General features: G+C 40.8%; 1 protein-coding gene across 8 annotated transcripts in view; it reads right to left on the reverse strand.

The window, feature by feature from the left end:
* Dync1i2 (dynein cytoplasmic 1 intermediate chain 2) overlaps positions 1 to 6,928 on the reverse strand; it is a 51,774-nt gene extending 44,846 nt beyond the window's left edge. For 5 of the 8 annotated variants that reach the window (XM_057754651.1, XM_057754648.1, XM_057754650.1 and 2 more), the window contains exons 1-3: positions 6,585 to 6,726; positions 4,231 to 4,347; positions 1,290 to 1,407 (exon numbers count right to left, since the gene is read on the reverse strand). In XM_057754651.1, the coding sequence (XP_057610634.1) occupies positions 1,290 to 1,407; positions 4,231 to 4,338 (226 nt within the window). In that variant the 5' untranslated portion in view covers positions 4,339 to 4,347; positions 6,585 to 6,726. Of the gene's footprint in view, positions 1 to 1,289; positions 1,408 to 4,230; positions 4,348 to 6,584; positions 6,728 to 6,783 lie in introns of those variants that run through there. The other 3 variants (XM_057754645.1, XM_057754643.1, XM_057754644.1) reach the window with 2 other exon arrangements.
* Between the last annotated feature and the right edge of the window lie 4,537 nt (positions 6,929 to 11,465).

Genomic DNA, 11,465 nt, shown 5'->3' on the forward strand with positions numbered 1-11,465 from the left:
CACAAATATGAAAGACATTAGAAATACAGACTCAGAAGACAGATCCAAAGAACCTATATATTCTAAAAACTCAAGAGTGGTTACATTATGCAACCACTAGAACTAGAAGTGGAGAAGAGGGTGAGCCTCTCCATCCCATATCTAAAGAACAGGAATCAACAGCAGAGGCAGGCTATGAATTAAGACAGATGAGCAAGTGACGGAGAAGCCCAAGGGGGCAAAAAGAACAGGAAAGGGAAAAAAATAACACAGTGGTACAGAAAATAAAAAACAAGACCCCTCAAGAATTATACACCTAATAAGTGATATGGTTCAGTTACCAACCAAACCCAAAACCCAAAACAAAAACCTCAACATCCTAGAAATATGGCTAAGTAGGTAGTTCCAATTGTAAAATGCTTGCTACACAAGCATGAGGACCTGAGTTCTGGCCCCAGAACCAGCTTAGTGGTATACGACTGTAGTCCCAGCCAGGGAGACGGAGACTGGGGATCCCTGGACTCAGGGGCCAGCAGCCTACTCTATTCCAAGCCCGAGGTCAGGAAGGTGGGTAGTACCTGAGGAATGAACCAAGGTTATCTTCTGGCTTTTACATGCATGGGCACTTGCCTGCACACACACAAACACACAAAGACTAACCTTGAAATGCCAGGTCCCTAAAGGATAAAGGTCATTGTTGCACTTAAATACATTCTCCATAGCAGCACCCAACACAGAACTATATATGAAGTAGGCACTGGATGCTTTCTGATGTATAACTAGATCATTCTCAGCATCTCTATGTGGCCTACTGGTCTAATACAATCATCACAATGAATAACCCAGGAAAAGGACAAGACCAAGTGAAATGACTGCCAAAAGAAGCAGCCAGTATTATTATGCCTCTTACTGCTTTGAGAAAACACTATAAATTTCTCTTCCTGCTCCTTTGCTTTTGAGTACTAGTGCTAGATCTCTGACTTGGATACCTTTCCCTAGTCTACGAAAACGAGTACACAGTACTCATCTTTAAGGTTAGCATAGTATTGTGCACAGTAAATTGCTGATTTAAGTAAGAAAATTCAATTTGGTAGCTTGGTATGTGTTAGTAGATATTAATCTTGATCTCTCAAACAAATAACTATATACTAATATGTCTGGGGACAAAAGGAATTCCAAGTAAATGACAAACGTTTTTGAGACAAAGACCATATGTATATGATATCACACCAATGCACTGAACTCAGACATGTCTGCGCTCAACAGAACATAAGCCTGTCTCCCATAAATAAATAGATTCAGATCCTTACCAATGGGGGAATCTGTAGTCAGCCCCATGCTTTGAAGCAATGCCTCAGCTTCTCTTCTCTTCTTCTCAAGATCGGATTCTTCCTGCACAGCAACAGCAGCTTCCTTCTTCTGATCAGTCTAAATGTTTTCAGATAAAAACACAAGTTCACGAATAATACAACACATTTCTATTTATAAAAATATTTTACTTTTTAAAAAAATTTTTATTTTTATTCATATGTGTATGGTGTTTTGTTTGAAAGTTGTGTAGTGCACCATATGTTTGCCTGGTGCCCATGGAGGCCAAAAGAAGTTGGACCCCCTAGAACTGGATCTGTCGGTGTTTGTGAGCTGCCATGTGGGACCAGGAATCAAACTCAGTCCTCTGAGAGCAGCAGCGCACGCAAGCACTGAGGCATCTCTCCAGCCCCATATAAAAATATTTTAAACAAAGTCACAACTGTGAACTTTTAGGATAAAATTAGTGTTAAATATAAAGTTCTTTTTATACAGGGTTCTCATTGGATCCAAGGCACCTCCACAAATATATTTTCACCACAGCCAGAATGGTAGTTCATGCCTGTAATCTCAGAGTTCAGTGGACAGAGAATTTCCCTGAGTTCAAGGACAGCCTGGTCTACATAGTAAGTTCCAGGACAGCCAAGGCTACACGGCAAGAGTCTGCCTTAAAATACATAATAACTCTTTAAAAAGCAGTCAAGTTCAAATTCTTTATAGGATGAAACTAATGACCAGGGACAGGAATCATGGAAGTCTCCAACTCTAGGAGTACAAAAGTTTAGATATGAAAGTGACAGAGGGGAAAAAAATTAGAGTAATTTAAGACATAAGAAGTAAGTAGATAATTTAAATTATATAACAAATTTGATTGGTTAAAAAAACATTTTTAAAGTTCTACGTAAGATTTTCAAAGAATTTATATAAAGAATATTTATCAAAAACTCTTCTAGAGAAGCTGAAGAGATGACTCGGTGGTTGGGAGTCCACACTGCTCTTGCACAGGACCCAAGTTCAGTCCGCAGCACCCACGTCTGGCACCTCATACCACCTTTAGCTCCAGCTGTTAGACTCTCTTCTGGACTTCTCCTGGGGCACCACACACACACACACATACAATTTAAAAAAAAAAAAAAAACTAGAGAAAACTCATTTTTTTAAATTCTAGACATTATCATTATTTTATCTGTTTTTTTTTTTCCATGTTACCCATGCTGGCCTCAAGTCTGCAGACTTGCGAGAATTTCCTATCTGAGCCTCCCAAGAAGGGAGGGTTGCAAGCAAGTGCCACCAAGGCCAGCTTTCAGGTCATATTTTAGTCACAAAAACACGTAGCTGGGACAGGTTAAAACCAAAATTTGGTTTTTTTTAATAACATATAACATTTTTGCTAGAAAAATTTTTACCAACTTTTTATTGTTGTTTTGTTTTTTTCAAGACAGGGTTTCTCTGTGTATCCCCGACTGTCCTGGAACTTGCCCTATAGACCAGGCTGGCCTCAAACTCAGAACTCAGAGATCTACCTGCCTCTGCCTCCCAAGTCTTAGGGTTAAAGGCGTGTACCACCAAGTCCAGTTGCCAACTTTTATTTTAGTTATTTATATATAATTTTAGAAAAATCTTCTAACTACACTGGACAAATCTCAACATCCTTAGAGCACATAAAATACCAAGGGAAGCTTCAGCTCTCAGTGAAAGCTTGTCAAGTAGACAACCACACTCATATATTGAGTGAATTTTGTTAGTCACAATATTTTTATATCGTATTAACTTATTTTCATCAAAATATAGTGGAAGAGATGCTGTTTTCAAGCTGACCCTCACCGCTTATTGTCTCAGAATGTTTTAAAGATTTCAAGTTAGACATCAATCATAAATAATAGTAAGTAATTGCTCCTCGGAGGACACTTATGGCTTTAAATCAAGTTTGCTCTTACTACTGAACAGGTTAAGGTTATAAATACTATTTGGATCAACTCTGCCAGTCTCAACCATCCAATCAAATATCCAATGCACAGCGTCAGCCCTTTTCTGTATAGCACAGAAAGGTCTGGGAGATTGGAGAAAAGAATTGTAGGAAACTCTTCAATCACAGTCCTTTAGGTATCTTAGCAACGCTGCACATAATTTTTGAGTCACTGTGATAAACTCTGTTTTTTTTTCTGCCAATGTTCTTTCTCCAGCTCCTGAGAGATGTCTAATAGTCTTGCTGTTGTCCTGGCATTTACATGCATAAACTTGGTACAACAGGCAAACTTAGGGCAAGGGACAGTATGCTGGCCATTTGAAATGTATCTGTGATGCAAATAAATACATCTGCCCGAAGAGCTGCAACAGTGTATACATGTCAATGCAGGAAAAGTAAAATATTTGGAATATTTATATTTTTCAATATGTGATAAACAAAGTCAGAAGATAAAAGTACCTTTTTTGTAACTATTAAATCCATTGTTCATTAATATATTTCAATGACTAACTCATGATAATCATTAAGTACATGCAAATTCACTACTCAAATAAATTGTCATGTATAGCTCATTTTGCCAGTAATATCAAAGTGAATTATCAAAGTATCTGAATAATGAATTTATTATGATAAACATATATATATATCAAGTATTATAATGCAGTGATCTTACTTTGCATAAAACATATATCCCTAAAAGATTACATGAATAAATTCAGTTTCTATAACTCAAATCTTAGAAATGCATCAAATTACATGAAATATTTTTAGCTTGTTAAAAATATCATACTATACCAGTTTTGTCAATTTCATATACCTAGCTTTAAAGTAAGACTCACTGATAATTGCTACACTGACAATACCAACTGCTGGGTTTGCAATTGTTCTAAAGCTCTTACAGAAAAGTCTAAGTTCTTGAAACAGAATGTACTTATTCATACTAAAGGGTTTTGTTTGTTTTATTGAATTAGACGTACTTCCTTTTTTTTCCTTTCCTCTTCTTTTCTCTTCTTTTCTTCTCTGATTTGGGCCAACCGCTGCTTCTTACGTTCCAACTCAGCTTTTAATTCACTTTTGTCCGACATGGTTGTGACCTTAAAAATCATACCAACATTTATAATAATCATTACATGGATTTAAAAAAGTAGCAGACTTTAGTTCCAGGACAGGCTCCAAAGCCACAGAGAAACCCTGTCTCGAAAAACCAAAAAAAAAAAAAAAAGTAGCAGACTTAAAAAAAATTTCAATGATACCTAAGAAAAACACACGTTATATTTTTAAGTAATAAAAACATAGGTACTTATACTATTAAGACATAAGAAAAATTATGAACAAATATTATCCAAAATTTGAGCACAATAGCTAGCACATAGTGGGTGCTTTAATGTTCCTAAGACCAAATTTAACAACGTCTCGCTCTGTAGCCTAGGCTGTCCTCATGGCAATCTTTCTATCTAAGACGCTGGTGAGCTGGGAGTCAGCCAGCATACCCAGATCCAAAGTTTTTTGATGACTCTGTATTTGATCAAGTCATAACTAGTGTTTAAAACAAAAGACAGGGTTGGCACTAAACTTGTCTTAGAGTATGATGGCTCACACCTGAAATCCCAGCTCTGCAGAAGCAGGACAAGAGTTCCAAGAGCATGGGCCATATGTAGCAAGACAGGTTTTTAAAGAATGTCTAGTCTTCAGCCATGAATGCAAACATATTAACAGATATTTCTGCACTTGTTCCTAGAAATTCGATAAAAAGGCTGAATGACTAAATGGAGAATTCCTAAAGATCCTGTAAGTTCCACCGATGTTCCATAACAATCAAACCAAATGGTATTTTTCCACCCTTGCACCTTCTCGTGGCAATTTTTTTTTTTTTTTTTTTTTTTTTTTTTTGGTTTTTCGAGACAGGGTTTCTCTGTGGTTTTGGAGCCTGTCCTGGAACTAGCTCTGTAGACCAGGCTGGTCTCGAACTCACAGAGATCCGCCTGCCTCTGCCTCCCAAGTGCTGGGATTAAAGGCGTGTGCCACCACCGCCCGGCGGCAATTTTTTTTTTTTTACATGATTGTCTGTGAATGGACCTGAAATGGTCTATACTGGACTGCCACCTATTGGAGCCTGGGACTGTGTTTTTGTCATTTTTGTTACCTTTACAGCATGGCAACCGTAATATTAAAATGACAGTGGCTAAGTGAACCACGTGTAAAGTAGATGGAATTACAAACGTGAACACGACTTCATAGCATTACGAAGGAGTGTGATGAACTGGGATCTTACTGAACTAGAAAGTAACTTATGGGCTGGGTGTAAGATGGGAGCCAGGAATCTGTTACCTTAGCTACATTGCTGGTTTAATCTCTGTCAGTGTCGCTCTTGGTACAATTTCAAGAATAAGTATTTCAGATTTAGGAAACTGGGCGAAAAACCTCAAACACAATAGATTTGGATTAAGTGCAAGTTGGTAAGGAGGCAAGATTCACCCACTGTAAATGCAAAAGAGGGATTTTGATTACAGTATTCCAGAAGGATTGACAGGCCAGTGGACAAAAAGTGGTGAGCAGATGACAGAGGAAATCCCTTTAATGTAATCATATAATATGTACCTTACATATACTCCCAGCCAAGTCACAAAGCAAGAGCCCCTGTCTCTTCACCCACCCTTCCCAGGTCTCTGAGAAGCTTCACACTGTTAAGGGCTGTTGAAGGGAGCTTCCATACACATTACTCTGTATGCTAGGCTGGACGTATTCTTTTCTGTTTACGGTCAACTGTCAACAAGTATATCAATAAATACTACCTGCTACCTAGATTAGAGAAGTAATCTCTCCAGTCAGCTGTAACTAGTCTGTCCGGCTTTAGCACCAGTGATCAGCTAGCTCCTTCATCCTCAGACAGACCAGAGCTACTGCTCCGTGACTGACAGGTTCATTTTCTTAAAACGCCGGCAAGAGGAAGGTGTCTAACATGGTGTTAAAACCTCTCAGTGTTCAGCGACCTCCAACACACACGCCAGGTGCCTGGACAAGCTACCGACCCAAGTAGTAGCGACCCTTATTCATACAACCAAGCAAAACTTAAGGAATTTGTTTCTCCCTGGGCTTAAGGCCAAGAGGACGCGGTCCGGGCTGGGTGTGTCCCGGAACCGCGGGACCGATGCAGGGCAAGCCCCGAGGCATCGAGGCTCCGGCCCGAAGTGTTGCGGGGCCGCGGTGGCCTCCCCAGGCCTTCTAGAGTCACCAGGGCCGGCGCTGTCAGAACGATCGGCCGGCCGGCCCTGCGAGCTCCGACTCCACCACAGGAGGCAAAAGGGCCTTGAAGGAAGCGCGGCCGACCCACCTGTCAGGTGGCGGGGTGGAGAAAGCTTCCTCTGGCCGGTAACTTCCCGGGATCGTCCCTCTCCAACAGTCGCCACCGCAGATCCGTGGCGTCCCAGACACACAAAGAGGGATGGGCGGCGGCCGCTACGGCGAGAGCCAAGGGACAAACGGCTGCGCCGAGTCGCGGCCGCCTGGTGGGGCTGGGCGGAGTTACTTACCTTTTGTAAAACAGAAGCTGACGGGTGAAACAGATCTACACCGGCCTCAGGACCCGAAGTGTTTCCGCTTTGGCAAAAGCTGGACAACTGCACCTCACATCCTGGGGCGGAACCCACAACACCCGAGAGAACTACAAGGCCCGGCAACTAGGCGCATTGCTCGGTCATGGGACTTGTGGGCCTCCAATAGAGGCAAAGCATGCTGGGATATGTAGTCGGTCTTAACTTTTTGGCCCCTAGAACCTTAAAATGACAGTAGGAACATTCTAGCATCTGTCTTGAAAGTGTTTTCTTTGGTTGTACAGTGCTCACAATGTTGTATGTCTTGTTTCTTAAGATCCGTAGCCCAAAATTAACAAAAATCTTAAGAAATGTTGTTTTCCATATTGAAACAGAGAAAGGGACACTTTTAAAAGCGTTCATAAATATGTATCTTACCTGTGGACAGAATTTTAGCGAGTTTCGAGCACGGGTTTTAGGTGTATGTGTTTATTGAGGCTTCATGTAGCATGTGCACAAGATCTAAATAAAAATATATTAAGTAGCATATAAAATATTTTCTAGTATCTTATAGCAGAATACTTTTCTCTTAAAAGTATGTTTGGTAGGAAAGCATTTTATTCCTAGTGATGGTGGTTCAGTCCGTTAATCCCAGCACTCCGGAGACAGAGGCAGGCGGAGTTCTGTGGGTTCAAGGTCAGCCTGGTCTACCGAGGGAATTTCAAGACAGCCAGGGCTACACAAAGAAATCCTGTCTCAAAACAAAACAAAACAAAAAAATAAAAACAAAACAAAAAAACCAAAAACCAAAAAAGAACTATAGTATTGGATCTGATTAGATTTTAAAATTATTGGAATATAAATTATCAGAAGTATATGGAATATAAATTATCAGATGGTTTGAAAAGTTTGTTTGAACAATTTGCAGCATTATTTACCAATTATTAAAGCTAATGCCAAAACATGATATTTCTTATCTTCCAGAAAACTGACAAGAAGCACATTGCTTAAATTTAGATTATCTTGAGTTTTAAGTTCTAAACTTTCAAAGCATGTTTATTTAAGCAACCTTTGTTTCCTTCTTTCCATTATAGTTTCTGTCTCTTCACTTAAAAAAGCTCTTCTGAGTGTCACTCATCATGTACCGGGAATGGAGCTTTATTCTATAAGAACTAAAACCCATCGCCCTTCTTCAAGGAAAAAGACTGGGTGCTCAGTTCAATGAACTGTTAAGATAAGATTGAGTAACTAAGCCATAGAAACAGGTAAGAGGGAAGAATTTCATGAAGAGATGATTCCAGAGACAAGTCTTTGATTCCAGAAGGTTGATTAGAAGTTAACCATGTAAACAAGATGGAGAAAGGTACCAGGGTACCCCAGAAGGAAGAGGAGGAGGAGAGAAAATATAGTTAAAGCACAAAGATGAGATGGTAGAGAACAGAGAAATAATTCACCTTGGCAGCAGGCTAAGAACTGAGGATTGAAGCCAAGGGAGGGCAAAGTCACATATCCAGCTTAGACTGAGACCTATGGTGATAAATATAAGAAAAGATTTTAAAAAGGAGAAAGGTGTGATCATGCTCATATTTTGGGTAGTTTTTTGAAAATGGTCTGGAGAAAGGCCGGTTTACTGGTGTTTTCTTTGTTCCTCAGATTCTCTCTTGCAGGGTGTGGTGTCACAGGCTTGTATTCCCAGCTAGGGGTGGTGAGCAGGGACAGGCAGATGTCTGTGAGTTCAAGCCAGCCTGGTTTACATAGCGAGTTCCAAGACAGCCAGGGCTACACAATAGAGAGACCCTGTCAAAAACAAACAAACAAACAAACAAACAAAAAAAAAAAACAAGCAAGGGGTCCCACCAGGGAAGGAGACAACGCTGGAAGATGAAGATGTTGTAATGGTGTTGCTGGTCCTTCATATAGGGAGTCACTGAGCTGGTTCTCTGGAATGAACCAAGAAATGAATGTCTGGGGAAAATAGAAGACCAAGCCTTAAGAAAGAGAAGGTAACAGCTTCTCTTTTCTGGATGGGAGGTGTCCTAAGGTTCTTAGTGCACTGACTGGACTCTGGTTGGGGTATTTTACAGAGCCCCTGGTCCTCCCCTTGCCACTACTGGTCCTGTTTAGATGCCATTCCCTAACCTGCTTTTCCAGAGTTTCTCCTCAAAGTATCTTCCCGAGATAGAGGCTGGCATCTCAGGGAGACTACCTCACTCTCCTTGTCTACCCATGTTCCTCTAACCCGCCTTCAATGTAGCAACTCTTCCCACTCTTTCCCCTCTGAGTTACATTCCCAGCAATAATTTCACACCAAGCATTTCCATTCTACCTCCTGCCAGATGGTTACCTTCTATGACTCTGGTTTTCATTGGCTTCTGGTAACTATTTTCTCGTTTACTTCTTTATCATCTGGTTTATTATAGCCATTCACCGAGTGCTACCTCATCTATTTCAAAAAATTCTTACATGTTTGTGTGTGTGTTTCTGTGTGCTCTTGTACTACAGTGCACAAGTGGAGATTAGAGGACAACATGCAGGAGTTTGTTCTCTTTTTCTACCAAACCGGTCCTGGGAATTGAACTCGGGGTCAACAGGTTTGGTGGCAAGTGCCTTTGCCCACAGAGTCATCTCTATACACAGAAGTTTCCATTCCACCCATTCCTGCAGCCACTCAGTCCCAAAGAAAACACAGAGACTTATAGTAATTTTAAACTGTTTGGCCTATCGCCCAGGCTTATTACTAACTAGCTCTTACAATGTAAATTAACCCATGATTCTTTTCTGTGTTTAGTCTTACGGCTAAAAGCCTTGTAGCTTGGTCCCTTTTACAGTAGGGCATTCGCATCTTAGTTTCTTTGCATCTGGCTGAGACTGCATCTCTGCCTTTCTTCTTCCCAGAATTCTCATAGTCTGGTCACCCACCTATACTTCCTGCTACTGGCCAATCAGCATTTTATTAAACCAATACAAGTGACAAATCTTTATAGTGTACAGGAGCATTATCACATGGCAGATCTCCTCAGGCCCCATCCCTCCCTTGTTTTCTCACATTCTACTGCTTAGCTCTCTGCACCCTATCCTTACCCTCACTAATGCAGCTCTCTCAGAGGGATGAGAGGAGAGGAGAGGAGAGGAGAGGAGAGGAGAGGAGAGGAGAGGAGAGGAGAGGAGAGGGGAGAGGAGAGGAGAGAAGAGTATAGGAGGGGAGAAAGGAGGGGAAAGGGGAAGAGAAGAGAGGAGAAGGAGGGGAGGAGGAGGGGAGAGGATAGTTTGGAAGTAGAGGGTAGTGTTGGGAGATTTAGGGATGGAATCAGAAAGGTATAAACCAAGGCATTATTAGTAGAAACTATGAGAAATAGATCAGAGAAATGTTAAGGTTATACTAATACTCTGATAGCAATAAAGCATAGTAGGCTCCCAGCTGACTTTTCCATTAGACACCTAAAACTATTGGATAAAACACCCTCCTTCTTGTTTCAAGGTGCTGGAAAGGAAGTAAGGAATGCTTAGGATAAGGGAAAATAGGAGAGGTTTGGGATATACTTCAGTGGAAGAGAGTTTGCCTAATGAGTATGATATCCTAAATTCATTCCCCAACATGGAGGGCAAAACAGGGTGAGATGCAATAGGTGAACGTCATAGCTTAACCTTGTCTTAGCTTAACTCCATGGTCTTGTAGGGTAAACACAAGACAGAAAGTCCGCCTATGCCTACTTCAAACAGAGTTTTACAAGCATACTCCCCAGTACATCTTTGATGGAAGAAATCTACCTCAACCCTAACTCCCCTTCTGGAAAATGTCCGGCAGCCCAACTGAAACTTTACCCAGTAAGCTACAGCCTCATGGCAATACACAGATTACTAGAAATGGATTAAATTAAGATGTAAGAGTTAGCCAATAAGAAGCTAGAGCTAATGGACCAAGCAGTAATTTAATTAATACAGTTTCTGTGTGATTATTTTGAGGCTAAATGGACAGGGACCAACAAGCAGCCCTCCTTGTAACATGCTTGCTAATTTTCTGAGAAATCACCACACTGATATCCAAAGGGGCTGTACCAATTTGCACTCCCACCAGCAATGAAGGAGTGTTCCCTTTACCCCACATCTTCTCCAGCATAAGTTGTCATCAGTGTTTTTGATCTCGGCCATTCTTATAGGTGTAAGATGGAATCTCAGAGTTGTTTTGGTTTGCATTTCTCTGACGGCTAAGGATGTTGAACATTTCCTTAAGTGTCTTTCAGCCATTTTAGATTCCTCTGTTGAGAGTTCTCTGTTTAGGTCTGTACTCATTTTTTGTTGTTGTTGTTGTTGGATTATTTGCTCTTTTGATGACCAATTTCTTGAGTTCTTTGTATATTTTGAAGATCAGCCCTCTGTCCGATGTGGGGTTGGTGTAGAACTTTTCTCATTCTGTGGGCTGCCGTTTTGTCTTGTTGACCATGTCCTTTGCTTTACAGAAGCTTTTCAGATTCAGGAGGTCCCGTTCATTCATTGTTTCTCTCAGTGTCTGTGCTACTGGGGTTATATTTAGGAAGTGGTCTTCTGTGCCAATGCCTTCAAGTGTACTTCCCACTTTCTCTTCTATGAGGTTCAGTGAGGTTCTATGTGGTTTCAGTGGTGGTTTGAGGTCTTTGATCCATTTGGACCTGAGTTTTGTGCATGGTCATAGATATTGATCTATT

This window comes from Chionomys nivalis, chromosome 22 (genome assembly GCF_950005125.1).
Source record: "Chionomys nivalis chromosome 22, mChiNiv1.1, whole genome shotgun sequence".
NCBI lineage: Eukaryota > Metazoa > Chordata > Mammalia > Rodentia > Cricetidae > Chionomys > Chionomys nivalis.